Raw genomic sequence first — 23,756 nt, 5'->3', positions numbered from 1 at the left:
TATTGATTTAAATGACAGAAAATGAGCTCATGGATCCACATAAGTTTTCTTGAGATTTTTAAAACTGGCAGGACTCCACCCTTACTCAGCGAGCAATGCCTCTTGGAGCAAAGAGGGGAAAGCTGCAGCTGCAGAACTGCTGCTGAGCTCGGATCTTAAAAGAAGGCAATCAAAGCCAATATGGCCCATGTCCAAAAAGATTGTGACTTATGGCGTATTTACCCTCTTTGATATTGCATGACCCCTGCGCTGCACCATATACCCTACAAATACACAATAAAGTAAAGGACTTTCACTATTCTAAAGGCATTAACATAAACAGTTTTTCTCAGTCTGGAAACTGAGGAAAGCGCAGAGTCCACTGAGTCCGCCGCTCTGCCTTTTCCCTATAAAGCCATGTGCGTGCCTTCTGTTCATTCCGAGAGTAGCTGAGGATAATTATCATTCCAATAATAATTCAACATCAGTCTTGTTTTCACACAGCTGGCATCTGACATATTTGTCACCACCATGTTCACTGGGCTCACTATGAGGAAAGGATCTTCTGTCTGTTACCAGGGCGTCTTTTTAACAACCTTTGGTTTTGGTTTTGTTTTTCATCTGAACCGACACCGACCAAAGCTCGTCGTATTCTGCCTCCACCGGCTCAGACAAACTATGCGTGGGAAAAACCCGAGGAAAAGAGCTTGTCGTTTTACATTTCTATTTTTGCCAGAGAGGCAAGCAGGCAGGCAGTCTGGAATGTCAATGTGTGCCTGAGTAGTTATTGCCTGATCTGAGATCACAGTGGAACACACACACACACACGCACACGCACACGCACACACACACACACACACAGTGTGCAGCTATAGAGAGTTCAGCTAAGACCAGGGCAGACAACCTGAACTATACAGTAGGTAATACATGTTTTATTTTATTTTGAGGAGGAGTAAGGGGACAAACTCTTGTTTTGTGGCAAACAGGCCAAGCTGTGTTGTCAGGAGCAACACTCGTCTACTCAAACAAGTCAGATCAATTGGTTCAAGGACTGTGAGGCATCTTTTAGTCGCCAAACCTCAATTCATTACAATTTGTGGCTTGAGGTGTGATCAATGTGTCTGTTCTCCTCTTTCTTGTCTTTCCCCCTTCCTTTTTTTCTTCTCTCCTCTCTTCATCCTCAGACACATCAAAAGGATAGTGCCCCTGTATGAGCCTGGTCCTGCTCACGGTTTCTTCCGGGTTTTTTTTTCTTGCCACTTTTGCTTCCTTGTGGATCAGTTTACCTTGATAAGAACAAACGCTGTCTAACTAAAGTTGAGAGGGTAAAGTGACCTGTGGCCTATGGCTGGTGCAGCCTTATGACCTAAACAAGTCACTTTGATTATTAAAATGATAAAATCTTACTTTGCCTCCTTGTTTTACAATATACCGTAAACATAACTCAACATCTATGACACCATCACAGAACATTCACCCTGAAAAGAAGGGAGGAAAACTATCATTTACTGTATCTCTGTTTTAGGGATGTTTCTGGTAAATATAGCTATTGGAGATCTGTAGTAGTTGGGCAATATGTCAATTTTCTTTTACATTTTTATTGAGAATGATTGCAAAAGGAGAGGAAAAATGACCCATCAGCCATCACTGCTGAGTGACGTGCACATGAGTCACTTGTGTTTCATAATATAGAGATTTATTTGTAGCAACAACTACAAAGAAGTTGCACATAAAACGAATTCATTAATTTCCCTGACAGGTATGAGCTTCATTCCACATTCACGCTGTCATAAAGCAGCAGCAGGAGACGCACTATAAAATTAAATTAATAATCTAAACTCCTGCTGTGACTGTAAAAATGTTATTGTCATTGCATCATTTCATTAAGCCCCCCCCCCCCCCCCCCCTTCTGCAGACCTACCAAATGAAACACCCTCACAAACGCCCCAACACACAGCCTGTTGCCTCGTTATTACAGTCTGCATCTTTAATGTAAGGAGGAACCGAGAATGGGGGGGGGGGGGGGGGGCACGAGGGATAAATGAGAGAAACTGGAAAAGAAATAGGAAATAAAAAACAAGACAGATAAAAAGCAAAAGCAATAAAAAGCAAAATACATTTTTTTATACATACGGGAAAAATCTATTAGCGCAGAATCTATTGCGAAGAGTGTTGCATTTCACTCCTGCAGCTGTTGTACTGACACCTGCTTCTGCTTGGACCTGGGACGTCGTGTGGACATCTGCAGTCTGCACCACGGCATGCAGGTTGGCAGAGCCGGGCAGCATTTATGTTGAAAGATCCATTATCTCTTTAACATCACAGAGCCATTTCCAGGATGCTCAGCGTGATTTCAGGTTCAAGGTTTTTAAGTTAGCATGTTGCTGTCGGCCTGTCTGGTAAAGGGAGGAGTAATCTCCTCTTAGTCAAGCCATCTGACTCCAGTCTGTAACACTTAAACAAGCCTGACTGGAAATGAGCACGGACAAAGCAAGATTGTCTGACCGGCTCGATCAATTAAGACGGAGAGAGCAGCAGAGAGATACAGACGGAGAGAAAATGTGTGTGGCGAGGCGCGGCTTTCAGCATCCTCGGGAATTTGTATGAAATGTTAAGTGCATTTCAGAGAGCTTGCCAGACAAAACATTAATCTGCAGTGAAACCGTATCCCTCTAATAGGACCCATCTTCTGACCCAGACCCCCCCCCCCACCACCCGTCCACGTCGGATCCAAGATTGAAGATGGACTTGAGAGGGAGCTGAGAGGGAAATAAGCTGTTCGTCTCTCTCCAGTTCGACGCGTTACAGAGACAAAGGGTGTAAACAGCAGATCTTCGGCCGAGTGAGCCGGCGTCTCTTCTATCATCCACTCGTTTCCGATGATAAAAGGAGAGAAACCGGGAAAGCGGCAGCTTGAGGTGGTGGAAACACTGATAGTAAAAGGTTTCTGCCTTCACATCCGCTCATGGTGTCCAGATGCTCTGAGCCATGAGCCAACAACAAATCAAAAAACTATTCAACAAAATAAGAAACACAAACCAGTGTCGACCCATTGGAATGCTACTAAATGACTGTAGAACTACAGTAGTTATGGTCTCCAGCGCTTCAGCCAGGGCGGTAATGCTGCTGCTTTAGTGGCTGTAAATGTGCATTTCATGTGCACCAGAGATGGACACACCTGCATTTAGCTTTTATGAAGTCCTGCAAGCAGCCGAATGATACATTAGAGACTGAAGGATGAAACAGACAGATAGAGATAGTCAAAATAGGTAGCCACCAAAAATGCCACAGTACTCTGATGGAGTATTTCATTTGGAGCTTCCACGGTGGCTCCTTCAGCACTTTACTGACGTGTTCAAACGACACGACAGGGGATGATTCACTTTGTTCTACTTTAACGAAATACAATAAAACCACACGTACCGCACTGGGAAACACTTCCCAAAGTCACGTCGTTGTGTGTGTTTGGGGCGCATCCCCCTCTGCTTTCCTATCTGTCCACAGAGAGCGTGACAAATGGCCGTGTCAGAGCTTGATGAAGCACCGAGATTGCTCTGCTAGGCACAGAGCTGTTATAAGTCTACGTTACATGGACAGCCCAAAAGGAAAATCCAGTTTCAATCAACCACGCTTAATCTGAGACAAAGATGAAAGATGTTTATCAGGTGAAGGAAAGAACCTGACACGGGACATTATTCTACTTCTACTACTGTTAGTAGTGACAGTAGTAGTACAAATTACAAATTACTGTCAAGGAGGATTGGTTGTCATTTTAAATATGAAATTATGTGACAAAATTACCTGCAGGAAGTATTTTATGATGAAATCAGTGAAGCTGTAACCAGTTGGACAGATTATCTAGGGAGCAGATGGGAGACTGAGCTCTCCTGTGGACAGTAAACACACTTTTTCACAAGACTTTGTTGTTTACAATAAAAAGCACAATGAACTAGATTATAGTTCCTAGAGGTGAAAGAAAAGTCACCAACACATAAAAGTACATGGATTTATGCAAGCCCACTCCTATCAAATTAATTAATCACCTTATCCAGGTGCATTGTGGATTAACTCGCCCTAAAATTTGATAAACAATTAATAAACAATGATATTTGTAGGATTACCTGAAGGGGTATTTAAAACATTGAGAGGAAAATATAGATCTTGAACCAGTTACTGTAATAGAGAAAGAATTTGTCAATATAAAACCATGCAGATCTGTCAAAACCTCCGGTTCCACAGGCACCGCTCGGTCTGCCGGCAGTAAAAATCCTCGGTAGGAACGTCTGAAGTGGAGGCCGAGGTTTGGCGAGCAGTCGACATGTCACTGTCACCGTAATATATTTTTCTGATGCAAGTCAAGTGAAACAGACAGGAGTAAACAGCCAGCTGGAGATAAAGCACCGTGACCTTGGGCAGGTTTCCTCTATCTGGGGTACCTTGCTGTTTTTGGGAGTGTGTGGAAGGGCGAGAGAGACAGAAAGAAAGAGAGAGAGAGAGAAAGAGCGAGAGAGAAAGAGAGAGAGCGAGTGCGCAGGATGTTCCCATATTAAGATTTAATACTGTGTGTTCTCAGAGGATGAGGGCCCAATTTTCCTCCCTGTCTGACTAAAATACCGGAACCAAAACGAATATGCATCTAAGTTTTATGATGTCGGTAGTGCACGTGTGCACCTTGTCTTAAAGAGTAACAAAGATGCTTCTTGTACATTTATCACACTTATTTCTATGAAACACAAGGTGAAGTTAAAGGGGCTTGAGGAGGAACACTTTTAGGAGTTTTACCTCCTGTTAGATGCATTTTCTGGCACTTTATTTCACTTTTGGACTTTTCAGTCTCAATCCCTGCATGTGTGTGTCTTTCTGTGACAAAATCAAGCAATACCAAAACCCCATTATATAATATTAATTTTCCATTTTTTCCCTTTTCCTTAATAAAACAGTTATAGATGCATTCCTTGGTTTAAAGACAAATACATTTTATTATTCCTATATTGACCTGGTTTTATTATTATTGGAAAATATCCATTTCTGATAGCTGTTCCTGTTTAGCTCCCGATGTTTGAAGAGGATCAAGCTACTGTCTGTATATCTGGCCGTCTTCATAAATGTCCTTCTGTCTATATACTAAGACGTAATTGAACACTTGAATCGTGTCTGTTAGTTGGACTAATCAGAAAGGTTTCTTCCTGTTAGCCGTCTGTTTTAGCAGGTTTGAGGTACTATTGAAAAGAAAAAAAATGCTGAATTCACAACAATGTCCAGCTGAAAACTGTAATCAAAAGGGCAAACGGGTGTAGCATCTTTTTGCAACAATCCATCTTTGGCTGACACCACCTTTGTAGCTCACGTAAATCCAATCTGAGCCTCCGGCTGCCCCGAAGGATATTATTTACTACAGAAATCTGTCTGAAACATGTTCATAATTACAATATGCTGAACTTGATAAACCAAACACCAGGACAGATCAGATGGAGCCACACAGGCCGCTTGGCTGGTAACACCGAGTTGGGTAGAAGTCGGAACTATACAAGATGTATCATATGTTGATTCATGACTCCAGGCAGACACAATAATGCCATGAAACGTCTTTAGCATTAGCATTGCTTTTACCGCTGCCTACCATAAGAACAGTTAAACAGCACCCAGTAAGTACCCACCAGTGACACGTTACACATGCCTCTGTGTGTTGCGAGGAATTTTTATGCCATCAGGCAGAGTGGCTTTGATGCATATTCCGCTTAACTGATGGACACAGCTTTGTATAACACCAGGCATAAGCGTGACTTTTATCCCATGAAGCTAAAATCTGTAAATCTACTCCGACTGTCAGGCGGCAATCACACATTCTATTTCCTCTCCTTGCTTGTACCTACTTGCCGTATTCATGTATTCAGCTCCTGCATTCAGCAGGGTTCTAATAACCCCCTCCCTTTTCCCTCCCTCCACTTTCTCCTCTTCTTTTCTTTGGCATCCATCCAGTCTTTCAGTTTTTCTAACTCGGCCTTGGCGTATTCCTCACACGGCAAGGGTAAGCCTGAAAAGCTGTCAGGATATGTTCTGCTGTCAGGGAGATGCCGAGTGGGAGCGCATTAGGTATCGGCCTTGGTGTGTCCCCGACAAGAAACAAGCCAATTAAGGAATCCCCCCGCCACTGCTTAAGCCCGGTTATGGCAGAGGTCCCCGAGATGAACACTGGTGTGCTAAATCATCATACCGTTTTTATATTAGAGCCTCCATGGGGAGAAGTGAAGTGATTCTGAATTATTCCTTTTTTCCACCTTTTTCTCTCTCTTGTGCAGCGCTGCTGGCCATCACTCAGCAGCACATCTTAAAAAAGTTTATCCGAGCGGTGAAGGACACTGACACACAGATTTTCCCTTCTTCCGCCTCCTTCCTGTGGTTCAGACGTAGTAGCAGGGATGAGGAAGTGCTTTGAGATAAACTCAGGGTCACCAGTTACAATCAATTAGACACGTTAAATACAGCAATAAAAACTACTAGTTTGGGATAAACAAACATCAGCTATGGCTATTTTTTTTTAATACTTTGGTGGATGTATAAAAAAAAAATATATAATAGAATAATGATATATAACTATTATTATTTAAACTAATCAGGGCTTCAATGTAACAGCAAGTGCCTAAAATTCCCCAAAGACTGTTGCATGGATCTGCTCTGAGCGCTCACGGAAGCTGTGCGTGTCCAGACAATGTTTGGATTGAAGAATGAACTGAAAAACTAAGAAGCTTACATTGATGAGCAACTTGTCAACAACGTCCTTTAAAGCACAACAAAGACTCAGTGAATCGAAGTTGAGTCTTGGCAGCGTCTCTGCCGCCGTCCAAACTAAAATGTTTGGCAAAAGGGAACCTGGATGAGAGTTGTTAGTTCAGCTCTTGTCACGTATATTCGTTGCATTAAACACTCGAAACAGTCACACGCTAGAGGTGGAAAATCTCCCATTCAAGTCAAAGAGTCCCAGAGTATCTGAGCAACGACACACTCAATCGTAGTGCCACTGACGTCTTTATCTTATAGGCTGAAGCTAATATGTGATAACCTCTTAAAAGGTTCTAATGTGCACGCTCTTGAAGCTGTCAGTTACTTGCTCGCCTCTGGAGCTCTGCTCAACCTGAACAGCCAGTCAGAGATATCTGCCATCAAGTGACTATAACTCAACAGCCTGAATTATCCACTTTTGGCCAACATCAAACACAATTTTAAGTCATAACCTGCCAGTCATAAATGAGTAATAAAGTAAATGCAAACGCTGACAGCCTCTTGTTACAGTGTGTCCATTTTAGTGTGTACAAACATGTGGAAAGGAAAAGGTCATGACCTTCAATATCTTTTTCAAATAATAACCTTAAACCACAACATCCTGTGCTCCTCTTTTAGGGGGTTGTGGGGGCATATGGTAAACATGGCAGCTCTCAGTAGCCTACTGTCATATACGGTAATGCTCCTCCACATATTCTGTGTTAATTACGGTAATCTTCCAATGCCTGCAGGGAACGTGAGGCTGAGAGAATTAGTTAGCGGAGGCGCTACATTATTTTTCTGTTTTTTTCTGTTAAAATTTGATAAAATGTTGGAGGGCATTTTTTTCCACCGTTATTTACACCTGCTAGGGAGGAGATAGTGAGGGAAAGCCAGAGGAAAACATATAGTGATGTTAAACACCCTGAATCAAAAAAAAAATTTTTGTCTTCCACAATCGATTTCCACACCATTGAAACAAGCTTTGAATTACTTGGCTCAGCTCTAGCGTCGCACACAAACGTTGCCACTCACTGTAACATTTATTGTTGAAAACAAATTTCTAAACATTTGACTTCACTTGACCGCAGGAGCATCAGATAATTGGTTTTTTAATGTTTACTTTAAATTTATACTGGACATCCAGTATTCTCAATCCAGTATTCCACAAGCACTACATGCATATTTTATGTTGCACAAACACTTAAACCAGCGCACAACACTCGCAGATGTGTTCTGTCAGCAGTAATCTAAAGTTCCCACGTCGTGCTCTCCGTTACAATAACGCCCGGCGTGCTCACGACCGCGGTGGGTCTGACTCGTTGGCTGTTTTAAATGATTCCCGGCTGTTGTGACGGACAACCATTGCTCTTGGTTGCCCAACCTTCCTGGGCTCAGTTTCCTATTATAATATCAATGAGTGAAAACAAAAGGCAACATTAGGCATCCTTAATCCCTTAAAGCTGTTTTGTGTAATTTATTAAAAAAGATGCTCCTCTCCCTGCCACACTCTCTGGCCCCCACCCACCACTGTGAAATGACTCATGCATATTTCAGCAGTGTGTCTGCCCGCTCTGAGTGCAACTTATCGTGGCTGCATGCAGAGGCCAGATCAGCCCTCTGTTCCATCTCCGCTCTCCGTCCATCTCTCTCGTTTAGCCCCGAAAAAAAACTGTCCTTCATTACTATTCACAGCAAGGAGGGGAGAGCTGGGAATACAGACACATAGATTTGCCTTGCAGAAAACATCTATGAAAACAATTCCCCGGCTTTTTGCACACAGTGTCTGTTTGCCTAAAGGTTCGGATCAATTACCGTTCGATTTATACCAATGAAAGAGGTGAAACTTTGGAGGACAAGCGTATTTTAGAACTCACCTGATTAGAGCCAACAAACTGTTATTCAAAGTTTTCTTTCTTTTATTTAGTTAAGTTTTTGATCAATAACAGGGAAAAAGGGAAGCTTGTTCTCCCAACAAAGATGTCTGATAGTATTTAAAGCGCGTAAATATGATGTGCTTTTAGTTTTATAGTGGCGTTTAGATGCTAAGCACAGTGACCAACTGGGAAATCCACAATAATGACGGAGGTACTGAGCACTATTTCTTAATTGATTGAAGTGTCTGGAGACTTACACTGTAGTTTTCACTTTTATTAAAGGTAGTCCCTGGCTTTTCTGCTAATCACACACAAGTGTGCTGGCAGGAAGCAGAGAACACTTACAGCAGCTAACCTAAGCGCTACGTGCTACTTTAACATGGGGGAAGATGACAACATGTCAGATTGTTAGACAACAGTTTGAGATCAGATTCTGGGGAAAGTCGTACACTGTGGCATCTATGAAAGTTTCTATTCTGGAGCCAAGGATTTTTAACAGAGAGACTCCTCATTTAGGGAACAGAAGGTGGCGTTTGGAAGATGTCTGTGTAGATTCTCAATCATCCAGGTCATTGTATCCAAGGTAGTTTTCTCTGTCAACTGGACTGGGTTTCTTCTCTTGAAGATGTTTCGCCTTCTATCCAGAAGGCTTCTTCGGTTCTGAAATCAGCGTTTGGAAGCCACAAAGTGAAGGATTTAGGATTAGGAATGTCGTTCAAATATTTTGCCCGAAAGCCTCCTTTGTGAACTTTAGCTTGAGAGGACTCAATGCTGCACCTGTTCCTCTGTTACCGCCAGTTGCTTCACAAAGCTCCTGCATTCTTTCTAAAAATGGACTTGCTTCCCTTATAAGCACCTTTGTCCCTTTGGCAGCATCATCAGCACGTTGAACAAGTTAATGCAGGCATTAGGCGGGACTGACTGACAGCAGGTTATATCCTGCAGTGGAACCAGTTTCCCATCACTGATAGGCAGCTACATGCTCTACTGCTGTACTGGGCTGATACCAAGCTGTGTCTAATATGGTGGGGATTGACTTCTCCTCGCTGGCTTCCAGGTGCTGAGAGGGATTTAAAGAGTTTTACCTCCCCAGATCTTCACACCTTCCCTCAGGCCCTCTTGCTTCCACGCTTTAAATATTAATGTCGGATTGGCAGATAGAGGAAGAGTGAGGAAGTGTGAGGGTTGACATCTTAATCATGGAAGCGGGAGCCTCCGTTTCTCCCTGTTTTAGTGCTGCGGGCACCAGTCGCCACGACCTACACGAAGTATTCACCTCCGTAACCATGATACGGTCCCATCAAGGGCTTCGCACTTATGGACAGAGAAGGCACGGGGGGAAGGGCCTTGAGGGAATGACGATAAAGTCACGAAGTGCTGGAAAGAGCAACTGAAAGAAACGCTCGACCTTTTCACGTTTTTTTACTTACATTTTTGTATTTTCAGTAATAGATTTGGATTTGCTTTGGTCAGTAAACTCCTGATGAATCTCAAGTCTCTGACATGAAAAATGGCAGACAGGCGTCTTCCTCAGCCAGGAACTCCTCTTCCCTTTGAGTCGAATGGACAGGTTTATTGACAGGTATGGAGATGGCAACTTTGACCTCCCCTCTTCTCTGGCTGCTCCTTGTACAAACTAAAATTAGATGGTGCTCCGACGCCCTCTGACTACACGTGGTTTTTAGGGCGACATGAAAGTTTTCATCTGAAGATATTAGGCTTTTGTTGCCAGCACATCTATATTTTATCATGCATATATCTCCAGTTCTGTGCCCGCTCACAAAAGTTCTGAATTGGAAAGAGGCCGCTGGGGCTTCTGCTGACAGGATGGATTAGAGAGCCCTTTCTGTTTTATTTATTTAAAAAAATGTAAAGACATATCCAGCTAGCCGTTTTTGGATGCAGACTAATGGCCTTGTTATGAACGCTCATTTTTCAGTCAGTTGATGGTGACAGGAGCAGGACAGGAACCGAGATGGAGCAATTGTACAGCACAATTGAAGCTTCCTAAGAGACCACGGCTCATTATCTGTTTCCAGGTTACAACGTCTCTCATGAGGGAAGAGGGGCACAAACCAAAACAGGGATGAATTAGACCACCGGCCGCTTCCCCCGGTCCCAACTATTTAATTGATGTGGCACTGGCCAATCATTTAAAATGTCACAGTAGACAAAATAAAGGGAAAAAATCCAAACTTGTTCTCCTTACCCCATTTATAGGATACGTCTTCCATCCCAGCTCCCCGAGCACAGACGTCGTATCCAGCAGCACGACTGAAATGGGCCGAAGAGACACAAGAGCGCAAATCATTATTAATCTGTCAACACATAAACAGGCCAATTTTCACACAGGAAATTTAACTCAGTCACAAAATCGTCATTGGGACATTTTTCGCATCACAAATGACCTTTTTTTTTTGTAATTGGTGTTGGGCTGTAAACAGCGGGAAGCCTTTTAGGAGACTCTTGGATTGCTGTCAACAGTCTGTTCCCTCCCTCACTCATCCAATCTGCAGCTTAACAATATGCTTCTTTTTTGCAGGAAACTGAGAGGATGAGATAGAATGTGGTAATGTTCCATCCTCCTTCATTCATGGGCTGGGAAAAAAAAAGGTTATTACATACATAAATACCAAAGAGTATTTTGTTTTTTTCATCACCGCACTACAGTAAGGTGACATTAATCTTGGTGCAGGAAAGGAAATCATGTCATTTCAGCTGAATCTTACACAGGTAGTAAAAGAAAACCTGTTTTACCTGGACATTATTGCCATTCGTGACAATATTTTGTCTGGCTTGCAAGGACAGTATATTTAATAATTCAGGGGGTGAGCGTCTCTCCAAGCGACGAGTGATTTATGGAGAGAGGGAATGTACGCGGTTTTCTGAATTTACCTTCTATAGGAAGGCATCACAGTGTCCCTAAATTAAAAAAAAATAATAACGTTGTTATCCCTGAATCCATCAGGGAGCAGCCAGTACACAAGGATGCTGCCGTATTTTCAGAATTCATAAATATTGCATGTGGCTCAGCCAGAAACCTTGTAATACGTGTCAAACGCTGCGCAGAGTACAGTGTTACAATGCAGTAATTATCTGTAGTTTTCATCACAGGATACAAGCCAGCCCTGATAAAGCTCAGATTCAGTTCAAAATGATCATAAAGTCCCTGAACTCATCCTTCAACAGCCTCAACTCAGCATGGATCTCGACTGTCTAGCTGTCAAAATCACAGTGTATTCTTCTTGGTAATGATGGATTTGAAAGTTTCAGACATGAATGTCCACTTAGTGATCCCCAGGAGGTTCGTTATGCCAACACAAATCTCCATCAGCGGCGACATTTAGGCATAAATCTCCATAAACATTGCGGCTTCGGGAATTACATCTGTGGCGAACGTAGGGAGATTGACTGAACGCCTTGTCGCCAAGGTTTTCCACGCCCGTATAGCTGTGCCGTGCCTACACAATGCTGCTCCATTTCCCATTGCCTGAGCTGTTCAGGGGGGGTAGACGCCGCCATGGCACAATGTAACATCTGGTTTGGATAAAGCCAACCCATGCTCTGCATCCTCCAAGCTTCAACAACATGAAAACCCAGAAACTGGACGCTTTTGCAACAGGAAAGGAAATCTGATTCATGCTGGTGGGCCTGCTGTAGTGGCATACCAAACACTGGTGCTTGTTTCCAAAGATGGCGGGTAAAAAAAGATCTATTTTTGAACTAACAGATATGTCTCTGAAAAGTTTGAAAACAGATGAGAGCACTTAGCACGGTGCAGGTGTCAGGGCAGGTTGTACCATTCTGTATGCATATGAGTATAAAAGAAACAGAAAGTTTGGCTTAATTCACTGTGATTCTGACAACCTTTTCATTTATTTCCTGCTCTTTGAGTAGCAGCAGATATTACACCTCTTCATTATGGCTTAAAAAAACCCTAAAGTGCTATCAGGCACCATTCTGTTTTTTCTTCCTCTGGAAATGTGAGCGCATTAGAGTAAGTGGATGTACAGTATCTAACACTGGACCAAAAATCCACCATTTTACAACAGCCGGTGCAAGGAATGCAATGAACGATGACTTGTCTGTCAAACCCTTCACCAGTCATGATTTGTGATTCTCGTTTGATTGTGTTCCTTTTCACAGGTAAATTGCAGGCAAACACTGGTGTCCTAGATAAAATGAGGGAGGAGAAATACCTGTTTAAATTTAGGTTGCAGTTTCAAATGAAGCCGTGACTTCCTTTGACCTGACCAAAACAGAAGCCTAATTAGCATCACTGGGAACTCGCCTGTTTACCCTCCTCCTGCTAGCTAAAACAGTTTCTGCGCGAAGGGGTTCCATTCCTGCCTCTAGGCTGTGCTGGTTCCATTTCACATTTCCTTCATGTTGGGCAGTTTTGAATCACTTCCAATGTCTCTGTGTGATTGTTTTCCACCCACAGGGCTGGTTCGCCGCCATGTCAGGGCCGGGGCCAGGCTGGAGAACTTGTTGGCAGTGGTGTTAATGGGTACCATTAGACAACTGTGGGTAGGTAACAAGGACATTCACTGGACGCCTGCCTAATCATCACTAAAAGCTGGCTCCGTCCCTCGCTGCACTTAGTTAGATTCGAGTTAGGGTTATAATAAAATGCCTGGAGCAAAATATCAGCTATAAAAATGAAATATGAATAAAACAAGAGACTTAAAGATAAATTACAAATATCTTTTTGGTGAATAAGTAAAATTACAGAATGCAGGAATTCTGCTGATCTTCAATCCCTTTGTTCAGAAGCAGTATACTTAAACTCACTGACCAGTTGTTTCAAGTAGTTTAATTTGAATAAAATAACAATAGTTGTACACTGCGGTCTAGATTAATGCCCTACATGTGGTGCACCTGCGGGTGAATCATAAAACTTTCTGCATGTCCCCACTTCATCTATCCTCTTGCTGTTGTTTTTCAGCACGGCACCCACAGACCCCAACTGGAGCTGAGGGCCCTTTGGGATCTTCACTGCTTGGTTATAAATAGATCATGAGCTGACCAGCTCATTAATATATGGAGCACCAGCAGGATGATGACACGTCTTGTCTAGCCCTCCGGCACCCTCATGCAAACGCCACACCCAGAGATATCCTCAGTACCAGAACTTGTAAATTAGAGCAACTTGTGGATGAAAACACACTGTGTTGGTGCTGTTTGGAGGAATAAATAAATAAATTGATTTACACCCCTCTGATGGCTGAAGTGTACCAAACCCAGCCTGGTTTCCAGGCCAGTCAGGCTAAAATAAGAGATCACATCTCACCTCTATCTGAACTGTCAACTGTAGAGGGCAACATGAGAATCAGAGACATGCCCACAAAGTTTAACCCAGATTTTTTATGCCTTTTATTAAAACCCCTAAATGTGTATGCCTGGTGTGCAAGCTGTTCTATAAGATAAGTTGCTTTATTGTTATCAGCCATACATGCTTGTGAAAGTATGCCTCTGCATCTGAGCAATGAGATGCTAATGCACGCTGTCTGTGGAGGACTAGTGCCTTGCTCAGGGGCCCACAACAGGGATGGTGACAGTGGGTTAGGGTTAACTGGTGTAATTCCCTCCTCCACCCAAAAGTTCTGCCAGATTTTAACCTTCCCTAATCCTAATACTAACCCTAGCCCTAACACTAACCCTAACCCCAACAGTAACACTAACCCCAACAGTAACACAAACCCAACACTAACCCTAACCCAAAAGGTAACACTAACCCCAACAGTAACCCTAACCCCAACACTAACCCTAACCCCAACAGTAACACTAACCCCACCACTAACCCTAACAGTAATCCTAACACTAACCCCAACAGTAATCCTAACACTAACCCTAACCCCAACAGTAACCCTAACAGTAACCCTAACCCCAACAGTAACACTAACCCCAACAGTAACACTAACCCCACCACTAACCCTAACAGTAATCCTAACACTAACCCCAACAGTAATCCTAACACTAACCCTAACCCCAACAGTAACCCTAACAGTAACCCTAACCCCAACAGTAACACTAACCAACACTAACCCCAAAAGTAACCCTAACCCCAACACTAACCCCAACAGTAATCCTAACACTAACCCTAACCCCAACAGTAACCCTAACACTAACCCTAACCCCAACAGTAACACTAACCCCAACACTAACCCCAACAGTAATCCTAACACTAACCCTAACCCCAAAAGTAACCCTAACACTAACCCCAACAGTAACCCTAACACTAACCCTAACCCCAACAGTAACCTTAACACTAACCCCAAAAGTAACCCTAACACTAACCCTAACCCCAACAGTAACCCTAACATTAACCCCAACAGTAACCCTAACACTAACCCTAACCCCAAAAGTAACCCTAACACTAACCCTAACCCCAACAGTAACCCTAACATTAACCCCAACAGTAACCCTAACACTAACCCTAACCCCAACAGTAATCCTAACACTAACCCTAACCCCAAAAGTAACCCTAACACTAACCCTAACCCCAACAGTAACCCTAACATTAACCCCAACAGTAACCCTAACACTAACCCTAACCCCAACAGTAACACTAACCCCAACAGTAAGCCTAACACTAACCCTAACAGTAACCCTAACCCTAACACTAACCCTAACCCCAACAGTAACCCTAACACTAACCCTAACCCCAACAGTAATCCTAACACTAACCCTAACCCCAAAAGTAACCCTAACACTAACCCTAACCCCAACAGTAACCCAAACATTAACCCCAACAGTAACCCTAACACTAACCCTAACCCCAACAGTAACCCTAACACTAACCCTAACCCCAACAGTAACCCAAACATTAACCCCAAAAGTAACCCTAACACTAACCCTAACCCCAACAGTAACCCTAACATTAACCCTAACAGTAACCCTAACATTAACCCCAACAGTAACCCTAACACTAACCCCAACAGTAAGCCTAACACTAACCCTAACAGTAACCCTAACCCTAACACTAACCCTAACCCCAAAAGTAACCCCAACACTAACCCTAACCCCAACACTAACCCTAACACTAACCCTAACCCCAACAGTAACCCCAACACTAACCCTAACCCCAACAGTAACCCTAACACTAACCCTAACCCCAACAGTAACACTAACCCCAACAGTAAGCTTAACACTAACCCTAACCCTAACCCCAACAATAAAACTAACCCTAACCCTAAACCCAACACTAACAGTAACCCTAACCGTAACCCTAACCCCAACACTAACCCAACCCCAACAGTAACCATAACCCCAACCCTAACACTAAGCCTAAACCCAACCCCAACACTAACAGTAACCATAACCCCAACACTAACCCAACCCCAGGATATAAACACACGCAGACATAAATGACATGTTTAAAACTGCATGAACATTAATTGAGAAGCTTGAAAATAAGTCCATGAGTTCATTGAACAGATGTGTGACACTTGGAAGGAACCTGACTAATGTGGCATGAGGTGTCAGCATGGAAGTGACAACATGTTGTGACGTGTGACTGCCTGCCACTTTTTAAAACATTTTTGAATATGATCTGTAATTAATAACAGAACTCAGCATTTCTTGGAGTTTAATTGAATGAAAGTGACAGCGTTATTTTTGATAATCACACCTTTTCACAATTAAATGTAATTATGTAATTAATTAATTATTATCAGCTCATGATTTTATTTTTAATGTGAAGAGAATAGAGTGATAGCTGCAGGAAAAAGGAGGAAAAGAAGGTGATTGAGGGATGAGAGGAGGGTAATAGTCCTTAAAGTGGAAGAATAGAATCAGCTACATTAGTGGACCCAGTGGAAAAAAATAGTTCCTAGTAATCCTGCAACTGATCCCAGCATGGATGATTAATAATGTGGAGCAAACCAGGATCACTGATCAACAGTAGTGTCAGTGAACTGATGAAACTCTCCGGAGGGATGCATTAGAACATTAAGCTCACTAAACATAAATTTAGTTTAAGGCATCATTAGACACCAAAATGAGCTGATTCTTAAAATCTTTTCTTTCGTTGTGTGGGTATAGATGATGCTTTTGGATAATAACGGCCACAGACTTGCAGGTCTGTACGTCAGTGACTTTTTCCACACCTGGCGGCTCTAAAGCTCCCATTAAAGCTCATCATCAGTAATATAGAAATGCCATTGAGGCAACAAAGTCAGCACTAAATTAACAAACCCCAGCCAGGGGTCATCTGGGTCACCCTCGGCAACGGGAACCCCGTGGTCTGACCTTTAATTCCAAGGAGCTGCATCTTCTCATGCGGTGGATCTCTGTCGTGGAACCATTACCGAGGTGTTTCAGAGGAGTGACGCAAGTGAGTCAAAGGTGCGGAGTTAACATTTCACGGGCTGCACCTCGTACCCGATTAATCGATTCCCTGGGAATATTTCCGGTGAGGGTGATCTCGCTGCTCTGTAGGCGGCACCGCCAGGTGGGGGGAAAAAAAGCCTTATTCAGCCAAATCAATGTGAAGAGCTGCGTTATTTTAATAACGACTACCTGAGTAGATTCAGAGCTTTGGATCGTTTGGCTCCGAAACTCTCATGGATTGCCTCTGGGGGATGATTCTGATAGAAGAAACCCGTGTTCCCATCTGAGGCTTTAATTTGAGTCGCCCTCAGCGACTCATTTTGCTGCCTTTTAATGTCCCTGAAGCTGAAGGACGTCATTTCCCACTTTACTCAGTGTAAACAACCGTCTGTCGAGGACAAGTCCACGCGGGCCCCAAAAAACAAACAAGATATTTGAGTTTTTAATCAAAATGAATTAACCTGCCGCTAGCTTCAAAGACCGGGTGGGGGATGTATATAGATTAGCAGAAGTGTTCGACTGCTGGGGCTGGGACAGATTTGATGGCGGAGACTCCTCAATAAGTGTCTGAAATCCCAGCTGGAATGACGAGAGCGACACGCTGCTGCGAGATGGGAGCGAGGGGACAAAGAGGTGATTGCTTTTTACTGAGGGCTGACTTTGGCTGGGGAATCTCCAGTGGAAGAACAGATGACGCTGGCTTCTAGAGGTGATGCAGGGCTGAAATATTGAGACGACTCCTTCAGAATTTAGAGTCCCTGGATAAATCCTGCATTTCACCAATAATCCAGTCTGCGGTGGCTCTCCACACTGAGGGGAAATTAATTTGGGAAATGTAAAAGCGAAGCAATCAAGAACCGACCCTTATAGGGCAAGGTGGGAGCCCTTAAAGCATCTGCACCTATGGAGCGTTTTCTTTGTCATCTATCACCCCCCCCCCCCACCCCCCACACACACACACACACTCTGGGGTAAGCCGCTCTGTGGTGGTCTGTGACTGCGATCCTGCCGCCGAGGTCCCAGACCAGTCAATATGAAAGACTAAAGTACAAGAGAAAGCAGACATCGCTTCAATCATTTAATCTGTGGCTGAGAAAAACACAGGCTGAGGCGGTTATATAGCAGCTGTCTGAGGGAACAGGGAGCAGCATCGCTCTTATTGAACTGAGAACAATAAAATATAACCTGGGGGGGGGCAGATCCCAGTGTGTCCCACGCAATCAATAAAACTATTTTAAAGCTCAGCGATGCTGCTGTGTGGACTCCACTGTGAGTCTAATCGCACAGAGGAGAGCTTGATGGTGCTCACACACATTTATACGGGACAAAATTCAGCGATGAAGATGTTTGTGTGGGTATATGTGACACAGGGACACGGGGGGGGTGGTCCATCCCACAGCAGAACTGAACACAGCAGAAGTGCACACTGAAGCATCAAGTTCGGGGCTGCTGCAGCACTCGTGCAGACACACAAGGAGCCTGCACGGGTGTTGTCACGCTGTTGCTCTGACAATGATTCAATCCGAGCCTGGTCTGGGGTCGATTATTGCTGAGAGGCCGCCCCTGTTTGTTCCCACAGAAAGCAACTTTTCAAGGGGCAGTAAACAAACAATGAACTCCACTGACCTCTCTGAGATCAAGAAGGCTGTGATTTACATCATGCATATACATTTCTTATATTTGAAACATCATCTTTTTTCCATCAAACAAAAAAATTACATTCAAGCATTTTGATTGTTGCACTTTCATATCTAATACCATCGTGGAGAATAGTAGTTTAATAACCTCCTTTAATTGCTCACTCTGTTTACTTTTTAGGGGGTTTCTTGATTATATTTTGATGACCATTTTCAACATATCCATTGCTTTAAATGTTTGGAACATCGGGACACTCGTGGAATATTTTCTTTAGAAGTAAATTACTAAAACTCACCTTGGTTACAGCGAATAAAGCGATTGATGAGAATCCCAAGAAAGACCGAAACGAGGAATATTCTGCTTCCAAAATTCATGTTGGCGACACCATCTAGCTTGACCTGAGGTACTTCTGGCTGGAGAGGGAAGAGCTCCGTGGAAAAAACGCGCAGCTGGATCCTCAGCGAACCCCGATCCTGGTGCTGGTCCTTACATGTGATCCCGATCGCAGGGAACTTCGCGGCAAACGCGCGAAGAGAGATCCATCTTCTTTCCTGGAGAGAAACGACGGCGGTGCCGCGCAGCGAAGGGATAAAGATCTATGAAGAAGACAGTTTTGCGGAGGTGGAAAAACACTTCCCTCCAAAAAACCCAAACTTTTAATCTGCCCCTCGGCCACCGTGAGAGCGCGGGTTTACAGAAGGAATGAGCATGTCCTTAAGAACCAAGCGTGTCTCCGTGGCGCGCACAGACTTTAGAAATCCCCCTTTTTGGAGCGGCAACGTGGCTCAGACGAGCCCGACCGCAGCCTTGTCCGCTGCGGCGCGGACTTGCAGAGTGCGTGAGGGGAGGACGAGGGAGGCAGCGGAGGAGAGTGAAGCGGCGGCTCCGACAGGGAGACTGAGCGCATCTGTGCAGGAGGCTCGGCACTAGAGGGGGTTCGCTCACAAGGCAATGCCGTGTGTGTGTGTGTGTGTGTGTGTGTGTGCGTGTGTGTGTGTGTGTGTGTGTGCGTGTGTGTGTGTGTGTGTGTGCGCGTGTGTGTGTGTGTGTTCCATCTTATTTGTACAAGGTTGAACAGATAGAAGGTGAGCGAACATTCAGTTTACCAGATTCAGATGTTAAATCGCAACTTTAAACCAACCAACAACATAAAGTCTAACTTTTGCGTTGTACCATTTTATTGACCAACTGTCTGGATAATTGCTACAGAGCTAATGCATCTGCATCAAAGGGCAATTTATTGATGTTTATGGAGACCATAACTGTGCATTCTAGACGCTTCTTTTCATCCAGTGAAAATATACATTTAAGCAAATCAAAACCAAAACAATGACTTTTCCACCGACCAGAAAAAAGAGAATATTACATTTTATTTATGGTTCATAACTCCTATAAATTTGAGAACAAGTACTGTATATTAGGCTATACACGCTCATACTTCTACACCTTTAGAGATCGTTAAATCATTTTAAAGGAAATTTGCAGCAATTTTTTTCTGCATCTTTTTTAAGCTGAGTTGAATAAATGGACATAGTTATAAAGTTCTGTTTCCAAAAAAATCCTTTCCAGATGGAAGATTTGTTAAAACAGTTATTTAAGGTGAACACACTGCAGTTGAGGCAATTGAAACCTCATCCAAAATACAGAAGAATTCTCAATACTCAAGTGTAGGTCAATCTAAAAGCACAGAAAGGCAGCAGTTGGCTTCATTGTAACTCTCACAGTGTTTCAATGCCACACCTGTATTATTTTGAGTAATAACAGAAATCATGCTCTGCCTGAGGCTTTATTTAGAATGCAACCATTTTGCAGAGCAGTCCGAGCCCTGTTGGTCAGGCAGCCAATGTCAGGCCTGGATTAGAGAAGGTCTTCCCCTCATCTTCATGGACGTTTCATCGAGTGAGTAAGCAAACCCTCCCCAACCTGACCGGGTTAAACAAAGAGGGCTCGGCTACTGGGATGAGGCCCAGTCGATCAGGATGTAGCTGCAGCTTCCTGCCAACATGGAGGGGGTAAATACATAAGCCTCACAATCCGTCACCAGCGCTCAGCTCCGGGCCAGTCATCAAACAAGCCAGAAAAGTCACCAAATGACGAGTGACTCTGTACAGTGTGCAAACACATTAGAGGACGGAGGGTCGTAGTGCGGGGCGTGTATTGACTCAACGTTGCTGCTTGTGTCTGTTGTAGCTGCACACGCCTCAAAAATAGATTAACGAGCATCAAACATCAGTGTGTTATTGCAACATCAAGTTCCTGGATAGATATTTTATCTCCATCAAAGATGAGGGACACACATCTACAATAGGCTCCCTGTTAATGTCAACAGCAATGTCTGCCTACAACTTACAATTTCATTCCCTTTTCACCAATCACACTTCTAAAACTCCCAAACTGAGGACATCCCACATGGCATAAATCACTTCTCATCCATCTAGGTGAAGACTTCGAATGATAAGAAGAAAAACCCTGAGAAAGGTCATTCGCCGCCGCCCTCTGCAATGATTTGGTTCCCTTTGCTGTAACGCTGGCCAATGAGGTGTGACTGTAGAGTATTGGGGGACTAAAAGTGAGCTATGATTCTCCGTGTCCAGACGGAACAAAAACCATCCATCTGTGCTCATCACAATCAAAGAGCTGGAACGGACCCACATCAGCACAACTGACGAGAGTTTATCGTGGTCGCGGCTCTATTAATGTCCTGCTCACAATAAGGAATCAACCTCACTAGCAGTGCCCACGTACGCTGGAGCCAAGATAGGCTTTCCCACACAATATATTCAACCCCGCTTGTTCTGGGGTGATTCCAGGGGGATGTTTGGAGGGTTATTTCTGCACTGTGCATGCAGCCCCCACAAACAAAGCTGATTAGCTGTCAATTTATGTGGAAGCACAATGGATTTTATACTTTGCAGCTGATATCTCAACATTTGTTGAACTGATTGATCAGTAGCATAAATATAAGTTTAGCTCATGATCCACTTGATGAATCACGAGAAACTTTTTGCTTCAAGTCCTCCTTATGGAGCTGATGCCTCCTCGTGATTTAGTTGACCCTCCGACCTTTTCTTTAGCTCAGCCAATAGGTAGTGCTTTGTTGTTTTAAGAATAATAACTGTGTCTCTGACACATGGCAGGAACAATGCAGTGCCCTGAAGATGATGTGAGCCACTCCACGCAGAGCTTATTATGTACTGACAATTGGCCACTTCCCCTCCAGCAAAACTGTATGGAAAACATTGTGATTATTGCTTGTATTAGTGAGAAGCAGAGATTTAAAATGGAGGCAGTGTGCTGTAAACTGGATGTACATTAAAGACAAACCAAATGTGAATCCAAAATTAGTTTTAGTTTAACTGACCTAAGTAGAGCCAAACACTCAAATATACAATGACTCGATGGTGAGATATACGCTGCTCAAAAAACTGAGGGGGAAAAGGATTTGCTTATTACAAAAATGGAAGAAGAATGGAAAATATTAGTGTTGAAAAAGGAGAACCCAAGTCAATTCACACATTCTTTTTAAATAAAGGTCTTGTAATTTTAAATTACCTCAACTGACAAGTTTGAAATTGAATATATTATTTTGCTCCTCACTTAAATTATTGGTTAACAATTAAAGTTGTACCATTTTCTTATTGTTCATTGTTGCCCTGGAATATTTAATGGGTTAAGAATTAATTCCGTTGCCTCTGGCCATAGTAACACTGAATATTTAACTGTAAAAGTCACAGTGTTACAATAGAACAATGTATATTAAAAGGTATCTTCCAAAAAACATGATACAGTGATCGAAAATAGCCTGGAGTGATAGAGAGCTTTGACCGTGTCCTACAATCTACTTCTTGAAATCAAGCTGCTCTTTTAAGTGTTTGTTTGAAGCTTTTGGGCATAAAAAACAACAAACCGCAGAGAAGAGAGGAGAGCATCGATGCTCATGCCATCTGGCACGACTGCTCTCTCAGGGTCAACTCTAAAAAGGTGAGGAAAGGGGTAGAAGGAGTGGGTATAAGGAGGGGAATGGTCCTCAGGGAAAAAAATATCCAGTTAAAGCTGCAAAATCAGTTTGATCCACAGAATTTAACACACCAGGATAAACAATGAGCCAAATATGGATGTATTTCTGCTCATCTGTAGACATCTTTGCCCAAAATGCAAATACAGGAGTACAAAATCTATAGACCAGCTCCTTCCCCAGGTTGACTACCTGCCTGCCTGCCTGCCTGCCTGACATGCACAATCTCATGCACGCCAGGGCTACAAGTTGAGGTTGCCCACCATCCTGGCTGCTTAATGGGCCATAGGCTCTAATCTGGATGGCCACAGCGCTCATGAGAATGAGCTGAGCAAATAGAGAGAGCAGCTCATCAGGCCCGAGAGCCCCAGTGCCAGTAACCCCAGCTGTTAAAGAGACATTCAACCATCGTTCAGAGACGAGGGACGGAAACAGGACGCCTTCAAAGGTGATAGTAATTTTCTGGGACTGACAGCTAATAGTTTCTCATAAACCTTTTTCTCATTTCTTCATAGGAGAGGGCACCGCTTGTTCTGACTGCCTCCTGGCTTTTATTGGAACTATATTTGTTCACGGTTCTGAAACAACAACAGGACCAATTGTTGATAACATTGTAAATAGGTGAGAGACTAAATGATACAGGTATCAGATCAGGATGGTGAAAATGAGACACTTGTACCCTTAGATTTCACTTCAAATGTTAGAAAAGCATTAAAACAGCACCCTGAACACATCCTTGCAGACCTGCTTCATTTGCATAATCTCCCATAATCCCTGAACAGGTTTGAGAGGGAACTGGGAACAAATCCATTCTCCATTATTTCTAAACGTGATGTTCTCTTGTAGAAATGGAGGATAATATGTCGCCATAAACCAATCCGTTCCAAACGGAGAGGACGGGAAGCACAATAAAATTCCTCATCATGCTGTCAGCGCCATTTAGAACCTTTCGCTTTTTAGTTTGTGTAACTCCAGTCAGCATTTATGCAAGATGCCATTTAGACACCTGAGAGTTCCTGGAAACTGGCCGTGAACCCAGTTTAGCCTCCAGCCCAAATCTCCAGCAGTAATTGACACCTGGCTGGATGAAGGTTGTAGAAAATGACCCATCCATCATGAGGGTGAGAGTGCACCGCTCTGTCAGACACGTCTTT

The 23,756-nt window shown here is 43.4% G+C and overlaps 1 protein-coding gene across 1 annotated transcript in view; it reads right to left on the bottom strand.

The window, feature by feature from the left end:
• epha6 (eph receptor A6) overlaps positions 1 to 19,486 on the bottom strand; it is a 96,927-nt gene extending 77,441 nt beyond the window's left edge. The window contains exons 1-2 of the mRNA XM_029840020.1: positions 18,883 to 19,486; positions 10,825 to 10,889 (exon numbers count right to left, since the gene is read on the bottom strand). Of these exons, the coding sequence (XP_029695880.1) occupies positions 10,825 to 10,889; positions 18,883 to 18,961 (144 nt within the window). The 5' untranslated portion in view covers positions 18,962 to 19,486. The remainder of the gene's footprint in view (positions 1 to 10,824; positions 10,890 to 18,882) is intronic.
• Between the last annotated feature and the right edge of the window lie 4,270 nt (positions 19,487 to 23,756).

Source organism: Takifugu rubripes, chromosome 1 (assembly GCF_901000725.2).
Source record: "Takifugu rubripes chromosome 1, fTakRub1.2, whole genome shotgun sequence".
Classification (NCBI taxonomy): domain Eukaryota; kingdom Metazoa; phylum Chordata; class Actinopteri; order Tetraodontiformes; family Tetraodontidae; genus Takifugu; species Takifugu rubripes.
This window is presented reverse-complemented; position numbering and strand designations above follow the sequence as displayed.